Source organism: Symphalangus syndactylus, chromosome Y (genome assembly GCF_028878055.3).
Source record: "Symphalangus syndactylus isolate Jambi chromosome Y, NHGRI_mSymSyn1-v2.1_pri, whole genome shotgun sequence".
NCBI lineage: Eukaryota > Metazoa > Chordata > Mammalia > Primates > Hylobatidae > Symphalangus > Symphalangus syndactylus.
In genome coordinates, this window is record NC_072448.2 from 22929094 (window position 1) to 22952579 (window position 23486).

Consider the following 23486-nt stretch of genomic DNA (forward strand, 5'->3'; position numbering starts at 1 on the left):
CATGGTGGTGGGTGCCTCTAATCCCAGCTACTCGGGAGGCTGAGGCAGGAGAATCGCTTGAACCCAGGAGGTGGAGGTTGCAGTGAGTTGAGATCACACCATTGCACTCCAGCCTTGGCAACTGGGTGAGACTCCATCTCAAAAAAACAAAAAAAAAAAAAAAAAAATTGAAACAACAAAAAAATTAACTAGGCATGGTGCAGCTGCATGCCTGTAGTCCCAGCTACTTAGGAGACTGAGGAGGGAGGACTGTTTGAGTGTTTGAGCCTGGGAGGTTGAGGCCAACATGAGCCCTGATTACACCAATGCACTCCCAGCCTGGATGCTAGAGCAAGACCCTGTCTGGAAAGAAAGACAACCTGTAATGCCAGCACTTTGGGAGACTGAGGCAGGTGGATCACTGGAGGTAGGAAGTGCAAGACCAGCCTGGCCAATACAGTAAAACCCTGTCTTTACTAAAAATACAAAATATTAGGGTGGTAAGCTCCTATAGTCCCAGCTACTTGGGATTGAGGTGGAAGAATCTCTTGAACCTCCTCAGAGGCAGCAGAGTTTGCAATGAGACAAGCTCATGCCACTGCACTCCAGCCTGGGCAACAGAGCAAGTCTCCATCTCAAAGAAAGAAAAAAGACAACAAAGAGAGAGAAATAATAAATAAAGTCAACATTTAAAAAAAACAGCATTTCTATACACAAAGAGATTTATCTGAAAAAGCAATCACAAAAAAAATAAGCCCATTTGCAATACCTACAAGGAAGTTAAATACTTAAGAGTACGTTTAGGCTGGGTGCAGTGGCTTGTGCCTGAAATACCAGCACTTTGGGAGGATGAGGCGGGTGGATCATGAGGTCAGATCGAGACAGTGAAACCCAGTATCTACTAAAAATACAAAAAAATTACCCAGGCGTGGTGATGGGTGCCTGTAGTCCCAGCTACTCAGGAGACTGAGGCAGGAGAATGGCGTGAACCCAGGAAGCAGAGCTTGCAGTGAGCAGAAATTGCACCAATGCACTCCAGCCTGGGCAACAGGGTGAGACTCCATGTCCAAAAAAAAAAAAAAAAAAAAAAAATAGTACGTTTAACTGGCCAGGCACGGTGGCTCAACCTGTAATCCCAGCACTACGGGCGGCCAAGGCGGGTGGATCATTTGAGGTCAGGAGTTTTTTTTTTTTTTTTTTTTTTTTTTTTGAGATGGAGTCTCGCTCTGTCGCCCAGGCTGGAGTGCAGTGGCGCGATCTCGGCTCAGAGGTCAGGAGTTTTATACCAGCCTGGCCAACATGGTGAAACCCATTTCTACTGAAAATACAAAAATTAGCTGGGCATTATGGCCCATGCCTGTAATCTCAGCTACTCAGGATGCTGAGGCAGGAGAATCACTTGAACCCGGGAGGCAGAGGTTGCAGTGAGCTGAGATCATGCCATTACACTTCAGCCTGGATGCTGCAGCAAGACTCTGTCTCAAAAAAAAAAAAAAAAAAAAGTATGTTTCACCAAGGAAATGAAATCATCTGTATACTGAAAACTATAAGACACTGATAAAAGAAACTGAAGGAAAACTTGCTGCCTGTTCATGGATTAGAAGAATCAATATGGTTAATTTTCAATACTACTCAGAACTATTTATTTCAGTGCAATCCCTATCTATATTTAAAAAAAAAAAAAAGTGTCTGGCAAAACAGAAGAGAAAAAAAATCCTAAAATTCATCTGGAACCGCAACAGTCCTGAATAGCCAAGTCAATCTTGAGCCAAAAAACAAACTTGAAGTTATCAACTTACCTGACTTCACCACATACTACAAAACTACAGTAACCAAAACAGCATTACTTAAAGAAAAAAAAAAAAAAGATATATGAAACAAAATAGAGTCCCAAAATAAATCCATACTAATTTTTGACAAAGGTGCCAAGAGCACACAATGCATAAAAGACAGTCTCTTCAATGATTAGCGTTAGGAAAACTAGATATCGACATGCAGAAGAATGAAATTAGGCTCTCTCACAACACACAAAACCAACCAAAATACATTAGGAACTTCCGTGTAAGACCCAACATTTCCACAACTACTATTAAGTATAACGAAACACAGGGGAAATGTTCCAGGACGTTGGTCTGGGCAATGACTTGTTTCATATGATGTCACAAGCAACCAAAATGGGATTACATCAAACAAAAAAAGCTTCTGCATAGCAAAAACAAAACAAAACAAAAACCAGGATAAAGAGTAAAGAGAAACCTACAGAGTGAGAGAAAGTATCTGCACACCATATGAATAAGAAGTTAGTATCTAACATATGAGGAATTCAAACAACCCAATAGAAATGAAACAACTAACTCAATAACAAATGAGCAAAGAACCAGAATAGACATTTCTCAAAAGAAGACACGGGAGTGGTCAGTAGCTATATGAAAATACTTAACATCATTAGCCATCAGAGAAATACAAATGAAAACCACAATGAGGTGTCACTTCACTCCTGTTACAATTGCTGTGATCAAGGAGACAAAAGTTAACAAGTGTTCATGAGGATGTAGAGAAAACAAAACCCATGCACATTGTTGATGAGAATGTAAATTAGCACAGCCATTATAGAAAACAGTATGGAGGTTGTTTCACAAATTACAAATAGAACTACCACAGAAATCTCATTGTTAGGCACATATCCAGAGAAAAGAAAATCAGTATTATCAAAGTGATATCTGCACTCCTATGATTCTTTCAGCACCATTCACAGTATCCAAGATACGCAAGCAACCTAAGCATTCATTGCAGGAAGAATAGATAGAGAAAATGCAGTATATATATGGAATGGAATCATCTTCAGCCTTACAAATGGAGAAACCTGCCATCTGCGATGAAATATGGATAAATCTGGAGGGCATTTTTAGTGAAATAAACCAAGCACAGAAGGATGGATTTTGCATGATCCCACTCACATAGAATTCAGAAACATCGATCTCATAAATGTGGATTAAAATAGTAGTTACCAGAACCTGGGGTGCTAGGGGCAGTGGGGTTGAGGAGATGTTGGTCAAACAACATATATTTATAGTTAGACAGGAGGACTAAGTTCAATAGATCTATTATTCAGCATTATGACTACAGTTAATGACAATATATTGTATTCCTGAAAAATGCTGAGATTGAATGTTAAGGGTTCTCACCACAAAAATGGTAACAATGTCAGGCAATGCATTTGTTTATGAGCCAGATTTAACCAGTCCACAATGTATGTGTACTTCAAAACATCATGTTGTATGTACACAACACATATAAGGTTGTCCATTAAAAAAATTTTTTTTAAAGTAAAAATATAGAGAACAAATGTCATGTGTTACTCATCATTGGAATGGTTTGAGACTGCAGTATCATAAGCCCTGTTCTCTTCAAAATATCAGTCAGAGACTAAATACCAATCTTCCAGTGCTATAAGCACAAAGACATGTGACATAAATCCTGGCTTTCAGACACATTATGATAATTGAGACTTCAATATGCTAGTAAAGTGGGAAATGCACCATATAAAGCATTGAATCTCATTTCCCATGAGGGTGAGAGCACCAGAATTTTGGCAGTGTTGCCTGCAGTGGTCAAAATGCTGTTCTGATTACGACGTCTGAAGAGTATTGACAGAGATCCCAGCATCTTGTGGAGCCAGAATAATGGGAAATGTTACATTAGACTAATTTATTTCATGCTTTTGGCATTACTCCAAGTATGTTAGCATTAGCCGGCATCTGAAGTGTTCCAGCAATTCTGTGCAAGTTATCTAGTTCATTTGCTTTCAAATCACATCTCAGTTGTGACAAATATACCTGAGTAACCACAACTCCAATGCCATAATAGATGTTTTAGAAAGTTGCCACATGCCTATTAACAGTCATAATCCACCTTCCATACATCCTACCCCCTTAAAGTGGCCACCCATTACTTCATCAGACTAATACCTTGTTTTTAAGGGTAGCATAATGTGTTTATGGAAATGAACACCACTTAAGGTATGCAAATTGATACTCTTTTTACATATTCAATAATTGAGTTTACTCCCCAAAAGTCAAGATGAAGAATAATTTTTCAGTACCCCAAAAGTCCATTCTCAATTACTTATCCTTACCTCAAGGTAAATGCTCTCCTGTTCTCTGGACACCAAAGATAAGTTTTTTATGTTTCTGAACAACATATAAATTAGAACCTCTTTTGAGTTCAGCTTCCTTTGCTGTAAACCACTTCAGTGGTTTACCGCTTCATGTTGCTCAATGTTTTAGAAGCACTTTCCTTTTTATTGCTTGTGTGGTTTGTTTATTCTATATCACATCCTTTAAACTACCTCTCCTGATTTTCTTGTATACTGTTAGATCTGCTTGATTGTATTCAGAACATATCCATATATGTAACTAGATGCACAAATACACAGTAATTCTTCACAGGTGACATCGTGCACTGGTAGGCATATGGTATTTGGTTGACTTTCTTACTAGGAAAAGAGCTACTGAAGATGGTCAATTTCTAGGTGTTTGCAATTTGCAATGCCTGTTTCAACACAGCCATCCCTGAAATCAAGCCTCGGGGACCCTTTCCAGGAATACATAAAGTCACAATTATTTTCACATAAAAATTTAACCTGCCCTTTTCACCATGCTGTTTGCACTGAAGGTTCAAATGGCACTGGTGGTTTAGACTCCTGGCTTCCTACCGCTAATGGATCAAGACAGTAGCACCAAACGGCACTTGAAGTCATTTCTAATTTCCTCAATCATAAAAGCTCCCCTAAAGATAAATATAAGCAAATTTCACTTAAGAATATCCCCAGCACACAGGGAAAATGCCACATGAAGGCTAGTTATGCAGCCACAAGCCAAAGAATTGCCAGAGCTTGGTGAGGCCTAAAACAGATCCCTCCTATCCATTGAGGGAGTATGGTCCTGTCAACACCTGGTTTTGGACTTCTGGCCTCCAGGATTAGGAGACAACTAACTTCTTTTAAGTTATCCATTTGGTGCCCTAACAAACTAATACAAATGGAAAGCATGGATCCACCCCTTTAATTATGGAGTAAAAGTGTTAACATGCCATTAACTTGCATGTACTCTGTCGACTCTATTCTACTGACTCAAAAATGTCACTGCTCAAAGGCCTTGGTGTAGAGCCTGATCTAAAGAGGGCTCTATCCCAGTCCCATTTTATTTCTTCATAGACTTGTCACTGACAGAACCTTACTTACTTTTGTTGACTTTAAATCATCAATTTCTCACACCTGAGCTCAAGCTTCAGTATTTTCTGTCTGTTCCGTTCAATGCATGTCTAACAATAGGAACTCAAAAAGTATGTCTCAAGGATGAAGACACGAGAAAGTAATGTTTAATTTGGGAATATAGATTTTTGTGTATGGTCAAGAGTTGTTGACACTGACGGTGCTCATTCCTTTGTTCTTCCGCTTTTCCTCCTTTTTTCCTTTTTTCATCTGTTTGGGCTGAGATTAAGTATTTCGACTTGCTTCATGAAGGTCATGGGCCTGAGTTGCTTTCCCTGCTGTAGATGAGTGTGCTTTTGTACCAGTTTGCCTATGAGTTGCATAGAGAAGGTGAGTTCTTAGTCCTGCTCTGCCACTCCTCTTGGTAGGAAAGAGTTGGAGGAAACCAGACCTTCAAAGCTTGAGCACAAAGGCCTGAGGGCTTGAACTCTGCCAGACAGAAAGAGGCTGTCAGGTACTGGGCCTGTGTAGGGCAAAGATTAGGACAAATGTGCAGACATACTTAAAGTTCAAGATAACAAATAGAGGAGCACTATTTTGTGAGCTCAGACTTGCTGCCTTTGAGCCCCAAGGCAACCTGAAAGAGACTCAGAAACAAAGTTTTGGGTTGACAGTGTAGCTCTTTGAGCTCACCAGCTAGTGAAAAACACGAACAACAAACTCAAATAATAGGCAGTGGACAAAGGAGGGTATTAAGTCAGAGACAAACATTTCTGGAATAAAATCCTCCAACAGAGCAGGCAATGGATGGAAGAGATTTATGCCAGGTGATGTTTGGTGGCTTAGTTGTACTTATATATGATTTAAAATTCACCTACTTACAGAAAGGATTTGAGGGAGATGAGGGTGAGGAATGAGGTAACGATAACCCAAGGTCCTCAAGCATGATGAAGTAAGAAATGTCCCTACTTCAGGGAGGAAGGATTGCAAAGAGAAAGCATTTCTGAACATGTTCAGTATTGGATTTGTCAGTCATGAAATGGAGGGACATTGAAATAACAGTGTCACGATACAACAATAAACACGGTAGTCAGAGTTACTATCCCACTTCTTTCCAGTGTAGTATCTTTGTTGTACTGAGTCAAAATTTTGATTATCAGCCGAGGGTGAATGGCTCATGCCTGTGATCTCAGCACTCTGGGAGATCAAGGTGGGTCCACCACTTGAGGTCAGGAGTTTGAGACCAGCCTGTCCAATTTTTGTACATCAAAACTACAAAAATTAGCTGGGCATGGTGGTGTGTGCCTGTAGTCCCAGCTACTCAAGAGGCTGAGAGGCACAAGAATCACTTAAACCCAGGAGGCAGAGGTTGCAGGGAGCCGAGATCACAACACTGCACTCCAGCCCCAGCAACAGGTAAGACTGTCTCAAAAAACAAAACAAAATTTGATTATCACAGGTGCTTGCACACGCAGACACAAACACACACACATATCCATTTTGGCAGTTGCAACCAGGATCTTAAAATTACACCAAAGTCCTCAGTTTTTCCTTCCTGTGTCCTGAAAGAGCCCCTCTGTTTTTCTTTCAGGTGGTCATTTCACTTCAATTCCTTCAGAAACACCAGATGGTATGATACACAGGAAGACGGCTCAACCAGCAAGCACCAAGTGAGGACTTACAGCAAAACAGCAGTTATAACCATAGGTTTTTGAGCTTGTGGATGCATAAAAATACACACTTGGCAAGTGTATCCTCCTTTAAGACTCCAAGGAGGAAGGATATTGACTCCTATTCCCTCTATAACTGATTCTTTTGTAGAATCCAACAAGAGACAGGGTCTTGCTCTGTCACCCAGGCTGGAGTGCAGCAGCAGAATCAGGGCTCACTGTAACCTCCAAGACCTGGGTGAAAAAAGCTACCAATCGGTCTTCCCACTTCCACCTTCCAAGTAACTGGCACTACAAGCATGCACCACCATACCCGGCTAATTTTTTTTGCTCTTTACTTTCTGTAGAGACAGGGTCTCAATATGTTGCCCAGGATGGCCTTAAACTTCTGGGCTCAAGTGATCCTCCCACTCCCAAATTGTTGGGATTACAGATGTAAGCCACTGCAACATAAAATAACCTTTATTTTTACTTCCAGTTATGTATCATAATTCAGTATTTGCTTTTCAACAGTAGCCAAATATTAAACTGTTGGCGTCAACTGCCCCCCAACCATTTTTCTTTTGTTTCTAAGTCTTTACAAACATCAAAGATGCCCACATCCCACTGCCTAGTACTTGTAAATGCTACCTGCCAAGACAAAGCGGACTAAATGTGATGTCAGTAAAGTGACAGTCCATGAAATAGAGATTATCCCGGTGGGCCCTTTAAAGTGGCCAACTGTTCCTGACCGGATCAAAGAAAGACCACTCAGTGTATCTGAGGGATGGGACCACTAGGCAAAGAATGCATGTGACCTACAGAAGCCCGGAACAGGCCTCAGCTGCCAGTCAGCAATGAAACAGGGACAGTGCCCTACAGCCAGAGATCTGAATTTCTGCCAATAATGTTAATGAGGAAGAAAACCAACACCTTGCCCAGAGCTTCCACAAAAGAATGCAGTCCTTTCTGAGAGAGAGGCCGGACTTTGGACCAAAAAAACTGTGAGGTAAATTCTATAAGGTGAAAAAAGAGGGGAAGGAGGGGGGGGGGGCGTGCAGAAAGAAAAAGCATAACCATGGTAATGCACGAAAAATTATTTTACAACTCCCTAATTAACACAAACACATTTTTCTTCTATGATTTCAACTAATGTTCATTCTCTCAGGTAGCCAAAAATATCACATTTTTTGCACTTCGTTTATTGATGTTATTCCCATCATTCTGCCCACAGAGAAGATGTGGGTAACATGTATGAGGGAAGGAAAGAAAAGGTTTATTTCCTGGAGGGTCAGAGGAAGAACGGGTGGTACCTAGAGATCTTAAGATGGTGCCAAAACCAGGCCCAAAATTCAAACCCTTCTATTATCCACAAGGGAAAAAGAAAAAAACACACACATTAGGAAACAAGAATTCATTGTTTATTTGTGCAAAGAAAAAAAAATATGCCACTACTGTAATTTAGCCACTGCTCTGTTTGGCAGCCAGCCTCTTATCTCTCTCTTCAGCAACAGTAAGTCGGATGCCCTTTCCCCTGGGCAGGGAAATCCAAGGTTTACTACCCTGCAATTGAGAAGGAGACAAAATAAGTACATTAAGGAAGGGATGAAAAGGGAGGAGATGAAAGAAAGCTCGAGGGAAAGATGAAAAAAAGAAAAACAACACTCCACCAAAACACACATGCCTTGTACCTTCTTTTACATTAAGGGGCAGCTAACGGAACGCTACCAAACAAAATTCCCAACAAAATAAAAATTTCCTTATACATATTTCCTGAGAGGTTGTCTGCCTCTCACTGTTCCTCCTACTCCCCACTGCTGAGCTGTTGAATACGGGTCTTCCTGCTTCTATTTTGTGTGAAGCAATCAGTCAAGAAGCTTTTCATGAACATCTTTTTCTATGAGGCACTCAGTGATGAGAAAAAAAAGGCCATTAACCTCAGCTTCTCATTGTTTTGAAGTGGAGAACTGTCAGCTCCCTATCATAAGCTTTACAGAGCTTTCACATGCATCTACTCACTCCTTCAATTCCTTCAGGAACACCAGATGATATGATACACCTGCCTTCAAAGGTACACAATGAGGTGTCATAATTCAGTACTAAAAAGAGAAATGGCCCCTATAGAGCTGCCAAGTGACACAGCCAAAGAGGCGACAGCAGGCTTCCCTTCTGTACCATATCATCTCTCAAGTACCAAATAGCTGCCAGGGTACAAGTGTTAAGATACCGCTCCCAAGGCTGAACTGCTTGATGAAAAGCTTTTGATTAAACCCCTTGCCCCTTCCTTAAGTCACAGGGTAACGGACTCTCATGTGAAGATACTGTGTGACTACAGAGGTGCTCCTTCACCGAAAAGGTCTCAAAAGATCTCAGAGCAAGGTCATTCTGAATGAGTAAAGGAAACTAACAAGTGGTATGTGGCTTGTAAATGCTCTTATTCTCAAATTAGCAATTCACTCATAGTCCCTTACATCAATCTTCATCATCAAATACATGTTCAGTGATGAGGTATATGATGTAGCCTCAGAGGGGTTGGCAGACAGTGACCTTAATCCAGCACATACCAGTGGTATAGCCCTGCAGAAGTTGTAAGGCTGAGTTTAACTTAATTTGTTATGTGACAATGCCGACACTTCACACAGATCTCTTTGAGAGGCAGGGGCAAGGCTCTAGATCTAATATTCTTTCTGGTCAGAGACTAAATACAGAGCTTGCTGCACTCTGTGCACCTTAACACAGGAAAAAGACAACAACAGACAAACACCAATAGTGGATGCAGGTCTTTACGCTTTTTAGGGTGAGTCTTCTTAGAAAGTAGTAAAGAGAGTGCAAGTCTTACATTGCCAATGACAAAAATGTTGGAAATCCTTGTGGCAAAGCTGTTGCCATTGGCATCCTTCACATGTACCACATCGCAAGAACCAGGATGTCTTTCCCTGTTTGTGATCACACCAACACGACCAAGGTTAGCTCCACCAATCACCATACATACATTGCCTAGAGGGAAAGGAAAATAAACAGGAGAGAAGTCATTTTAAAACGAGATAGAGGCCTGCTGTCCTTTAAAACCAATTTAACACAGACAGGCTCGCTGGGACCAAAAAATGGAGCATCATTCCAAAATTGTAATTTCAAGAACTCTTGTCACTATGAACATGCTTTTTGTGAAGCAGACTGCAGTCAGCATTTTAAGGCAAGCCCCCAAGGATTTTTCCAACGATAAGCTTTCCCTGCATTGTTTGTCCAACAATAATTCTTCAAAGGCTGAATAGATAATCATTTGTGGAGGGGACAAAGATGGCATGGAAGAGTACTGGGTGGGAAGAAAGGAAGAATGATTGACTGAGAGGGAGTTCTGAGAACTAGAGAAATTCAGGCTAATCAGAAAGACACTAGACAATAACGAAAGGCCTTTAACTGGACTGCTAGCTAATCCAATTTCTAAAGGGGAAAACTTCCAATGTTCTGAGGGCTGTCACAGGGCTCCTGGAAGAATATGTTCATTTCAGATATCTGGACTTATTTTTGTGGGACATAACCATCTAATATAAGCATCCCATATAGGGCACAGGCTACCATGTCAAGGAAGTTTTATCACAGAATAAGCATGTTTTAAGAAAAAGTTTCCCTCAAACCACTGCTAATAAACACTCAGCCATGAGTCCACCTTTTTAGTGAAGACACATTTAAAAAAAAAGAAAAACCAAGGACATGTCGTCTTTTTTAAAATGAAAACACACCAAAGCCAGAGAATGCAGCCCTGTCTTAATGCCAACAAAACAAAACACAAACTAGTAACCTAGCCTAAGAAACTCCAGGATAAATTTGAAATTATAACCTATAAATCAAAAAGAAAAACATAAATCAGGGCACACTTATTGAGCTCTCAAAAACTAATGGGAAAAAGAAGAAACCAACTCAACCTGAGGGTCTTAAAGATTATGCCCTGGGATAAAAGAAAATTAAAATTATGTTTAAAAATTATTCGATTTGACAATGAACAAAGAGACTTCCAATGAACAAAAAGATTTCTGCAGTTTGACCCTCCCTACCACAAAGATATTTGTTGATCCAAAAAGCAGATTTTTAAGAGAAATCCAGGGCCAGCGGGAAATATGTATTTTGGCATGGTGAGAAGCCACAGGAATTAAAAGGACCAAAGGTTTTACCTCAGCATTAGCAAGTGTACTGAGAGTCAGAGAAGTGATTTGAAAGTAATTTTGTGTAAGTGCTGGTATTGCATTTATTCCAGATGGTATGGATATCCAGTAATGTTCAGGTAAGTCACAAGAAAGTACCCACAGACCCCTATCTGAAAGATAAGAAAAATCACATTAACAGCCCAAGATTTTGTTTCTTAGGTCAGTGTACTTGGCCAGTTCTTTGGGGTCCTTGTGGCAACCACTGAGAAGACAGTAAACGAGCAGCACCCAACACCCTCAGTTATAAAAAAACTTTTGTACACTATGCTTTAGTGCAGAGTTTAGGAAGATCTGGTTAAAAACACCTGCTCAGTAACAAAATGCATGTTTGTTCTAGCTGATAAGCAGAAGATGACACCCGAAAAAGAGGTGAGATGAAATGCCAGTGAAAGCTTGGTGTTTTGTTCTTTATAGAAAAGACCCAATTGTAGAGACTCCTGTAAAAGAAAACCAGTACTTGGGAAACAGCAGCAGAAATGCCTCACGCTGCTTATGTCAATAAGGTCCACAAAGATTTTTTAGTTCATTTTCCAGAGCCCTTAGGTGGGAACACTATGGACTTAGTATGCACAGGGAAAAAATAGAACTAAGTTACTCATGGTAAGATTCAAACTGTTAATAATAGTTCCTTCCCTTCACTTGTCTGTCACTGCTTCTAAAAGTGAAGAAAGGGTATAAATTGATGAAAACACTGATTCTTTCAAGGTGTGTTAAATTCCAATAAAAAGCCCCTGACATTTAGAAAAGTTCCCACTAGGGCACACTAGTAAATGCAGGTTGAAAGCTATGACCCTTCACAAGAATAACTGTAATTCTTGAATGTATCAGATCTATTCTTTATGTCTGTCAGACAACCCTCAGAAAAACAGGCTGAGTGGAAACTAATGTCGAATTTTGTTGTGAGACTCTGCTTTCTTCCTGATGGCCTCACAAGGACAGTGGAATAGAAATCAAAGCCCCGGGTTCAGTCTCTGAGTGAAAGCTGTAACAGGAGACCCTTCCCACCATTAGGTGGACCCCAAAGGCAGGACCCTCACAAACACATGAGCCCAAAAACAATCCTGTCTTCCTACTAACAAAATACAGGATTTTGCCAGGCGCAGTTGCTCATGTTTGTAATCCTAGCACTCTGGGGGGTTGAGGCGGACGGCTCACCTGAGGACAGCAGTTCAAGACCAGCTTGGCCAACATGGTGAAAACCCATCTCTACCAAAAATACAAAAATTAGCCGGGTGTGGTGGTGGGCACCTGTAGTCCCAGCCTCTCAGAAGGCTGAGGCAGGAGAATCGCTTGAACCCAAGAGGCAGAGGTTGCAGTGTGCCGAGGTCGCGCCACTGCACTCCAAACAGAGCGAGACTCTTGTCTCAAAAAAAAAAAAAAATTGACCTCATATTGTTCTTACTAACAATACTTTACATATAGTGTCTAGCATGGAAGGAACTAAGATACCACGATAAAGAACCACCATCATCAACACAGCATCAAACCAAATGCAGAACTTGGAACTGCCTTCAAAGAGTCTACAAGGATAAAAGCAAAACAAAACAGAACAAACCTAATGTAAATCAACAACAAAAAGCCCACCTTTGCAGAGTGACCTGGTGGATTTGAAAATCAAATAATGAAAATTTAGTGAACAAAACTAAGAATGGAAAAGAACGGGTTTAAAGAAACATGCCTACAATTGGTCGAAGACAGAATCAGAAAAACAGAAGGTGCTGGGAAGATATGCTCATGATGCACCATGGAAAGACAAATGATGAAAAACAGAGAAGATTGACTGACTGGGTCTACTGTGAGAAGCTCTAATACAAGTTAAATGCAAGTCCCAAAACCCAAGGGAGAGGAAGGTTAGGGACAAAGCAGTATGTCAAAACACAATTTTCTAGAATGATGCCAACCCAGATGCATGAAACCGATCAAAAATCTCAAGAACGGTAAGAGGAGAAACAGATAGGATATTCCCGCCCACATCCTGCTACTGCCCCAGAGGAGGATAAAGGTGGTGGTTAATCCTGAGCTTGGATGATTTCGATATGCACACTGTAATCACGAGTACAACCACTTAAAAATAACAGAACCAGATGTGGCTTTATTTCCAAACCACTGAGGAAACAAAAACTAAAATGTTAAAAAAAAAAAATAGTAACAGAGCAGACATCTGCAAAATGGCACAAGAGGAAATGATTATTAGCTCTCCCTCCCCACTGGACACACAGATTTCACAACAACATGCAACCAAACTGCACTGGTGAACACTCCACAAATCAGTTAAGAGGCTGCAGGACCCCAGGCCAGTGCAAAGCCAAGAAAAGCAGCACTAGACTAATGGAAACATTTATGGCATTTTACCTGCACAAGACGTTCCACTTCCCCAGCACCGCATAACACATTTGGGGAAAAAAAATGCAAAATCCTGGCATCTCCCACAGGAAGGAAACAGAAATGTGAACCATTCATGCAACGTTCTCGCTTTTCAAGGGGTCAAAAGCTGCCTGAAAAACTGCTGTCTTACGTGAGTCAGTACTGAGAAGGAAGACAGTTTGGACACCCAGGCTGAGGGACTCAGAGAAAGAAGACAAGACATGCAGGTGGGGTGTGGTGGCTCGGGCCTGTAATCCTAGCACTTTGGGAGGCTGTGGTGGACAGATCACTTGAGGCCAGTGTTTAACCACCAGCCTGGTCAGTATGGTGAAACCCTGTCTCTACTAAAAATACAAAAAATTAGGTAGGCATGGTGGTGCGTGCCTGGAATACCAGCTACTTCAGAGTCTGAGGCAGGAGAATCACTGAACCTAGGAGGTGGAGTTTGCAGGTGAGATTATGCCACTACACTCCAGCCTGGGTAACACAGCAAGACTCTGTCTCAAAATCAACAACAACAACAAACAAACAAAAAAAAACACAAAGATCTGCGGGTGCTGGGGGGACAGGACAGTTGTTACAGCACCAGAGGCCGCACTACACAGACAGGCATCAGGGAATGAAAGAGGTTAGGGACGTCACAGAAGCACAACCAGGAAACTGCACACACAAGTCCAGAGCTGAGAGATCCCCAGAACCTTCGGCCTGGCTGACTGGTGAAAAGTCATCATCCTTGTATGAAGATATCTGGTAGAGACTGGGAGAGGTGGCTGTTTTTCTCCAGAAAAATGAACCTAAACAAATGATGATCTATGAGTTACCTGAAAAAGAATTCAAACTAACCATCTTAAAGATGCATATCAAACTAAGGGAACACAGACAGACAAACAAAATCGAAAAACAACGCATGAACATGAGAGTTATCAATAAAGTAAAGGAAACCCGCAACAAATAATCAAACTGGAGCTGAATACCTTTAAACTGAATTGAAAAATTCACAGGTTCAGAAAGAATTTGCAAACTTGAAGACAGGCCATTGAAATTAACAAATCAAAGGAGCAAAAAGAAAAAAATACAAAGAAAGGTGAGCCTAAGGAAGGAAGTATGAGACACCATCAAGAGGAACAATACACAAATTACAAGACAATACACAAATTACAAGATTCCTAGAAGGAGAAGAGACAGAAACAGAGATTATGAGAAGGGGATTTGGGAGAAAGATGGGGAGGGGCAGAAGACCTTCCAGAAAAACAATAATGGCCCGGACGCGGTGGCTCACGCCTGTAATCCCAGCACTTCGGGAGGCCGAGGCGGGCAGATTACGAGGTCAGGAGATGGAGACCATCCTGGCTAACATAGTGAAACCCCGTCTCTATTAAAAATACAAAAAATTAGCCGAGCACAGTGGTGGGCACCTGTAGTCCCAGCTACTGGGGAGGCTGAGGCAAGAGAATGGCGTGAACCCAGAAGGTGCCACTGCACTCCATCTCGGCGATAGAGCAAGACTCCGTCTCAAAAAAAAAAAAAAAAAAAAAAAGAAGAGGCCCCAAACTCCCCAGATGGGAGAAAGAAGATGGATATACAAATTCAAGCAGCTGAACTCCAACTAGAATAAACCCAAAGAGGCACACATCAAGCGACAATATAATCAAAGTGTCAAGTCACAGAGAAAAAGAATCTGGGAAAGAATCATGTACAAGTGAGCTCCTGCTAGATAAGCACTTTTCTGATAATCTCTGATAACTCTGCCATCCAGAAGACAGAGGCATGACATACTCCAAGTGGCAGTGAAGAGAGTCTAACTCTGTTAAGTATTTGAAGAGATTTATTCTGAGCCAAATATGAGTGTCCATGGTCCATGACAGAGCTCTCAGGAGGTCCTGAGAACATGTGCCCAAGGTTGTCAGGACACAGCTTGGTTTTATACATTTTAGAAGAGCATGAGACATCAAATACATTTAAGAAATACATTGGTTTGGTCCAGAAAGGGTGGACAACTCAAAGTGGGGTGGGGTGGTCCAGGCTATTGGTGAATTTCAGCAGTTTCTGGTTGACAATTGGTTTCCCTAAGTTGAGTTTGCCTAAAGACCTGGGATTGACAGAAAGGGAATGTTTTAGTTAAGATAAAAGATGGTGGAGATCAAAGTTGAAGAAGTCTTATAATGGCTGCCCTTAGAGATAAGACTATGACAAATGTTTCTGATTCAGATTTTTGTTAATCTCTTTAAGACTGGAAAGATTTAGAAGAAAACGATCTAGCTATGTGAAGAGAGACTCTTTACAAACACAGATTTTCCCCTCACAAGGAACAGCTTTGCAGGGCCATTTCAAAATATGGCAAAGAAACATGCTTTGAGGTAAAATATTTTAATTTTCTCCATTGTCTCGAAATGATTCCCCAGACCCCTTAGATAGGAATTTAGGCAAGATAAAAATCAGAGTTCAGTCCTCACAAGAATACCATTTCCAGCAAAGCTGTCCTTCAAAATTAAAGAAAATAAGACCTTCCCAGATAAACAAAAGGCACTAGGCTTGCCCTACAAAAAATGCTGAAGGGAATCCTTCAAGTGGCCAACAAAAGGACATTAGACACAAAACTGTATGAAAATATAAAGATCTCTGGTAACGGTAAATATACAGAAAAATAGATAATCCTAGATCATAATGGTTTACAAATCACTTTTAAGTCTGATATAAAATTTAAGACATGAAAGCATAAGAACCACCATAAACCAATGTAAATGGCTACACAACAGAAAAAGATTAACATGTGGCATCAATAACAAAGTTGGTATGAGGAGATATGGAGATGCAATTAACAGCCGAAAACAGACTGTTTTCAATTTAAGATAATTTATGTAATTCCCTTGGTAACCACAAAGAAAATAACCAAGGAAGGACAGACACAAAAAAATGAGAAAGGATTCAAGGTATTCTTTAAAACACAAAAGGCCAGTAATAAGGGAGAAAAAATAGGGACAAAATATCTACAGAACATACAGAAAATAGCAACAGAGCTACACGAATGCCTTCCTTAACAGTAATTATTGACTGTAAATAAATTAACTCCCCACCCTAATCTAAGGACACAGACTAGCTAAATGAATAAAACCAACCAATCAACCAAGGTACAACTATATGCTACTAACAAAGACCAGTTTTAGATTTAATGACACACATAGGCTAAAAGTGTAGGACTAAAGCTGGTGTTCCAGGCAAATGGTAACCAAAAGAGGGCAGGGCTGACCAAACTTGGTCAGACAAAATAGACTATAAGTCAAAAATTGTCACACAAGACAAGGCAGCTCAAAAATGCTTATGTTACAAATGAAGACCTCCAATCAAAACCTAACTAGATCACAAGAAACTAGAAAAAGAACAGAATAAACCCAAGTTTAGCAGAAGGAAGGAAATTAAAGATTTGAGTAGACCTAAGAGAAAAAAAAAAAGAACAGAAAAAAAGCTAAGGGTTGATTTTTTTCAAAAAAAGATTAACAAAAGGGACAAAACCTAGGCTGGGTGTAGTAACTCCCACCTGTAATCCCAGCGCTTTGGGAGACAGAAGCAGGTTGATCACCAGAGTCCAGGAGTTCGAGACCAGTGTAAACAACATGGCAAAATCCCATTTCTATGACAACAATACAAAAATTAGCCAGGTGTGGCGGGGCATGTGACTGTGGTCCTAGCTACTCAGGACACTGAAACGGGAGAATTATCTAAGCCTAGGGAAGTTGAGGCTGCAGTAAGCAGTGATCGAACAACTGCACTCCAGCCTGGATGACAGAGTGAGAAGGAAGGCAGGCAGGCAGGCACAAAGTTGGATAACTCACACTTTCTGATTTGACACACAATACAAAATGACAGCAATCCAACAGTGTGGTATTAGCATAAAAGACAAACAACAAAAGGAAGAAAATAGAGCCCAGAAGTAAACCTAAGGGTATATGGCCAAATGATCTTCAACAAGGGTGCCCAGAACTCTCAATGGAGAAAGGACAGTTACTTCAACAAATGGTGTTGGTAAAACTAGGTCCCCATGTAAAAGAACAACATGGGGAAGACTTTACCTTACACCATACAAAAAATCAGTTCTAAATGGATTCAACATAAGGCCTCAAACTATAAAGCTCCACAGCCAAAAACAGAGGACCACAAGCTTCATGGTATTAAGGACATGATTTCTTGGATATGATACCAAAAGCAAAAATAGACAAATTCAAAAATGCCTCCCAATCAAAGGAAACAATCAGTAAGGGTGAAAAGGCAACCTAAGGAATGGGAGAAATATCTGCAAATCTTACATCTGATAATATCCAAAGAACTCCTATAATGCAATAATACCAAGAAATAACCTGACTAAATACTGGGCAAAGGACTCGAATGATACCTTTCTCTAAAGACATACAAGCACACAAAAAGATGCTCAATATCTCTATTCATCACAGAAACCCAAATTTAAAACAACAACAAAAACTAATGAGATATGACCTCATGCCTATCAGGGTTGTCAAGAAAGAAAAAATATAAAAAGCAAACAACAGCAAAGTGTGGTCAGGAATGTGGAGGAACTGAAACTCTTGTGCACTGTTGGTGAGAATGTAAAACAGTGGGGCTGCTATGAAAAGCAGCACAAAAATTACTCAAAAATTGTAAAATTATCACATATGATCCAGCAATCCCGTTTCTGAGTATATATATAAAAACATCCAACAGGATCTGGGAGAGTTATCTCCACAGCTGTGTCTGCAGCAACATTACTCACAATAGTCAAGAGGTGGTGGCAACCGAAATGCCCATCCAGAAGAATGGATAAACAAAATGTGGTGTACACACAATTATTATTCTGCCTCAGAAAGAGGGAAGAAATACTGTCACATGCCACAACATGGATGATGAACCTTGAGGGCATTATGCAATGCAAAGTAAACTAGTCATACAAAGACAATCACTATGATTTCTACTTACTAAGTAAGACAAACCCAAAGGAGTCAAATTCACAGAAGCAAAGAGTGGGATGGTGGTTTTTGGGGGCTATGGGGAGGAGGAAGTGGCAGAGTTGTTTAATGGGCAGAGTTTCAGTTTTACAAGATGCAAGCATTCTGAAGATCTGCCACACAACAATGTAAATATAGTTAATACTAAAGAATCATACAGTTAAAAATAATTAAGATGGTAAACTCATGACATATCTTTTTTTTTTAACAATAATTAAAAATCATTTAGGCATTTTAAACCAAACAAACCAAGAACTACAAAGAAACCTTTGCCCTTACTCAGTTGGTTTCTTCTTACCAGGAATATTGGTTCTGTGAAATTATTTTATGTAAACTCCCAAGATTAAACTTAATAAGCAAGTAATAAATAAGCAAACCAAGCGTTTCATGTAAAACAAAGATCTATATATCTCTTTTTTTTTTTTTGAGACAGAGTCTCGCTCTGTTGCGCAGGCTGGAGTGCAGTGGCGCAATCTCGGCTCACTGCAAGCTCCCCCTCCCGGGTTCACGCCATTCTCCTGACTCAGCCTCTCCGAGTAGCTGGGACTACAGGCGCCCGCCACCATGCCCGGCTAATTTTTTCTATTTTTTAGTAGAGACGGGGTTTCACCATGGTCTCGATCTCCTGACCTCATGATCCGCCCGCCTCGGCCTCCCAAAGTGCTGGGATTACAAGCGTGAGCCACCGCGCCCGGCCAGATCTATATATTTCAAATAGAGTTAGGTGGGGGAGAAAAATCTGCTGAATTTTAACAGGGAAATTCATTTAATAAACAAATGGCAAATATTCCATTTAATTGAAGATAGGAAGTCCATGTCCATAATAATTTTAAAAATTATTTTCAAAGGTATGCAAAACTTGACAGACAAGCATAATACGCTCCTACCTATCCACTCTCCAGCTTCAAAACATTTGAAAACTCACAGCCAGTGTTGATTCATCTTTACCCATGTAGTCCTGCATTGGATCACTTAGAAACAAATGGCCAGTATCAAATCATTTGAACCTGAAGTATTTTGGCAAGCCTCTCAAAAAGCTAAGTCACTCTGCAAATGATTGCTAGGTGTCTTAAGCTTCTTCCAATACATACATGCCTTCTTTTCTCCCTTTATCCAAGTTTGTGTTGATTCTTTGACAAGAATGCTTCCTGAATGGTACTGTGCACTGCCACTACTGGGAGATGCATGATGTCTAGTTATCTCTTTTGTGGTCCCACTGAAATCAACAGGTTTAGACATCATAAGCATGAAACATCCAGTTTAATATCCCCTCTCTCAATGTTTTCCCCTAATGGGAAGGCCTCTCAACTTTCACAGCCAAACATTCTTGCCTAACATATCCAGCTCAACAGTAAATACCAGGAGTGCAGGCAGCACAGGCATAAGGTCATAGTGGTCAGACAACAATCAGACAGCTTCAGCGTGTGGAGTACTGAATTGAAGACAGCCCGCTTGGGCTCTTTAAACAGCAAGGCAACTGAGGACTTTGGCTGGGTCTTAAATCAGGGTCCAAGTGGGGACTGTGGGGGTGCACATATGCAACAGAACAAAGTGCAAAGGCATCAAAGATAGGCAGAAAAAGGAGTTGTCATTGTTTGTTGTGCCTATGCTGTTCTTTCAGTGTTTCTGCATTTCTAGAAATTTCTGTTAAACACACTGGGCAAAATATTTTACTTCATTAGCACATCAGATACTAGCAAGCACTTGGGTGTAAACCTGTCAGGAGTCAGAGTCTGGGGTGTAGGGAGGAGAAACAAATCTGCAGACACATCTTTTCCTCATCACTAGTTTAAGGTTATCTGGACAACTTCAGCCCTTCACCTCAAGGAACACATAAAATTTACACATTTAAAATAAAGTTCCCCTCTCATGACAAACCAAATGGACACAGAGTTTACACAGCTATGGTTTACGTTCTTGAAAGAGGCCGGGCTGTTGGATGTAGCCCAAAGGGATGTCACACCACTACTCAGCATGAAGAATCCACTGCAAACCCAAGAGACCATGAGGCAACATACTCTATCTTAGGGAGAGCCAAATGTGTTCTCTCCAATGAAGATGGTAATACAGATAAAACAGAATAAAATAGAAAGAAAAGATAGGTAAAGAAAAGGCAAGGGAGGTGGCCAGCAAGACAAGAGAAAGAAAAACAAAAAAACAAAACAAAAACAACTTACCTGTGTCAAATTTGATAAAGCTGGTTATCTTGCCAGTCCCTAAATCAATCTGCACAGTATCGTTCACTTTGATGACAGGATCTGGGTAGCGAATGGTTCGAGCATCATGAGTCACCAGGTGTGGAATTCCCTTTGTCCCCACAGTAATCTTCCTCACTTTGCACAACTTGTACTATTAACACAACAAGGAAAACCAATTTAACATGTAAACACAAACTCAGCACAAAGCAGTCACCCAATCATTATTATCCCACCGATTTTCAGCATTTCCTCAGTCAGAGGGAGTGGTCTTGGGAAAACTATATTAACCAGTCACACAGCTGATGGTCTGCCATACTGATTTAGTAATTGAGACATCTGGGAAACCTCACCAAGGGGGAATCTGTTTCAGAACCCTCTGGTGGCTCCTGGAGGAGTACTCAGCTGAACTAACTTCTGGTCCTTTATCACAGGCCAAAAGCTTGTTGCCTGTACATCTGAGTGGTAACACAGAATCAACTGACTGGTCTATCATTCTCTCCTCAGGGATGTTTTTCTCGAGAGAACTCTCATCTTGCAACTCTGGAAAGGCGGCTACATAGTGCCCTAGCAACAAACTTAACTGTACCACTGCTAAAAACATGATGCTTTGATGACCAGGTTAGGTAAAAACAGCTTTTCCAGCCACCTAGATACCTTCCATACACAATGCTGCTCTTCCTCACCTGATTTTTAAGGGCCACATCCCATTATCTACTTGCCTTAGTTCCTTGAGCTCTGGTACTGTTCAAATGACATCTACCAGCAGAAGCTGTTCAAAATGTCTCATACCAAGTACATGTATCATCCCAACAGTTAGCCAAGCCCCATTATGTTCCAGAAACAATTTGCAGGAGCTTCAAATGGTATACTTTGTAATTTCAAATGAACATAACCCATTTGTGGTTGTTAATGCCCATCCTACGTACCACAGGCTCCCCACAGAGTGTCACTGCTCAGAAGTAACAAAATGGGTTTTATTTTAGCTTTACTAGGAGAAAAAGCTTCTCAAAGCAAGTTTTGTGTAAATGTGAAAATGACAAGGACAAATGTAGAGTGCCAGATAACAGAAAACACCCCATGAAAAGTTGAGAGAAACCCTCCAAAAAGGGCACAATAAATGAACTCCAGGAGCCACTACTTTTTTTTTTTTTTTTTTTTAACTCAGCTCCTGCATTTCCTCTACAGATATTGCACTCTCTCCCTCATCTTTGGGCTCTCAGGACTCACTAGATTTGCCAGCTTGTCTCTGTCATTACTTTTGACCTGCCTAGGAGGTGTGGAAAGACACAAGGTAAGTAAAGTAGCCAGATCTTGGGCTCCACTCCTATAAAAAGGTCCCAAGTTCAAATACTGTCCCCTTAAGCTTCAGAGGACAAGATGGGAATAATAATTGCACCCTCCTACATGTAATACATTTATAAGATGAAGGAACATAAAGGACCTAGCAAAGCAGTTAATGCCAGCTAGTATTATTTCTGCTGCTACTACAGATACAACAGTATTCAAGGCACTATGGAAATGTGAGGCCATTTAATATAACCCAGCAGTCCAAGAAAGTGACAACACTCCACATGCAGAACTTAGGCCATATTAACTCTATTAGTTAAGGTAAATCTGGAATTCACCAGCCAAGCATATCCAAGCCCACCTACCCATGCTAAGGCCTGGCTCCTAGGGCAGTCAATCTAATGAGTGCATTCTCTTCTCTCTACCTCAAAAGTGGTACAACCCCCCCAGGCACTCTCTTCAGTGAGTGTTCAGTTTGTTTACCAACACCAGCTCACATTTACCACCACTAGAAATACAAACCCAAGATCATTTTCAGCTTTCTTGGCCAGCGAGTTAAGCACAGAAATGAAAACTGCCTAGCTCCCCGATCAGAGCTGCCTACTGGACCAACCAACTGAAAACCTTAGATAAAAGAGAGGTCCCATACAAATGCAGAAATTGAAGAAACTCCCAGATGCTGTGTGAAAACACAGCAACTAAAACTTTTAAAGAAAGCCAGAAGTAGTCCAAGGGACAATTAAGCTGATTGAGCCCTTTTCTTTCAAAAGGAAAACCACACCCTCCTTTCCCGCTGCCCTGCCAGTACCACCCCCTAATTAACTTCAGGAATACCTTTGGGTCCAGATTTCTGTTTGACCCTAAAGGACAAGACAACAGAAACTTGCCTGCATACATACGAAAAGGTCGCAGTGTGTAAAACTTTTGTTCTACTGCCTGTCATAGTAAGGCACAGCAGAAGTCCTTTGAAAGTTTAGGGCCTGTGACAAGTTTGGATGGGACTTGGAGGGAGTGAATGGTGGCAGGAGAGCAAAGCAAACATACTGCAAACAAAGTGACTATGGAAATGGACTCAACACCCAGGGATGTTTAGGCAGTTATCATTCATAAACGTGTAATGAAGGTTATGTGTGTAGAGGTAGGGTCAGTGGATGCTGTCATCAACATACTCAATAAAACTTGGCACACGCCTTCCAACCACGTATAAATATCCCCATAAGGGAAGAAAGATCCAAATCCAATATACGACCAAATTCAGCATATAGGATTATGTACCACAACAGAAGATCATCAAGCTATGATGCTACAGCAGGCAAAATACTTAAGTGTGATGGGGAAGAAGGAGAATATGGACATGACAGAGTGACCAGAGTGCTGAAGGTCTTTGAGATTCACTGAGCAGCCAAGCAGAATTGCCTCAGACAATAAATGGCATACTAAGGGCACAGAGGGTTACTAACCTGCCAGCTTCAGATGAATACATGTGGATGGGGTACATTATGATTATCAAAGCTCGTTGTTCTCTTTGCCTTCTACTCCTAAATGGAAAACTACCAAGCTACAGTCCATAAGCACCAGAGCATTGGCCAAGAATCCAAGCT

The 23486-nt window shown here is 40.9% G+C and overlaps 1 protein-coding gene across 7 annotated transcripts in view; it reads right to left on the reverse strand.

Annotated features, from left to right (window-relative positions):
- The window catches only part of LOC129476673 (small ribosomal subunit protein eS4, Y), a 52112-nt gene that overhangs the window by 16972 nt on the left and 11654 nt on the right, over positions 1–23486 (reverse strand). For 4 of the 7 annotated variants that reach the window (XM_063635420.1, XM_063635417.1, XM_063635418.1 and 1 more), the window contains exon 5: positions 20578–20749. In XM_063635420.1, coding sequence (XP_063491490.1) covers positions 20578–20749 — 172 coding nt within the window. Of the gene's footprint in view, positions 1–8239; positions 9838–20577; positions 20750–23486 lie in introns of those variants that run through there. The other 3 variants (XM_063635415.1, XM_063635416.1, XM_055269541.2) reach the window with 2 other exon arrangements.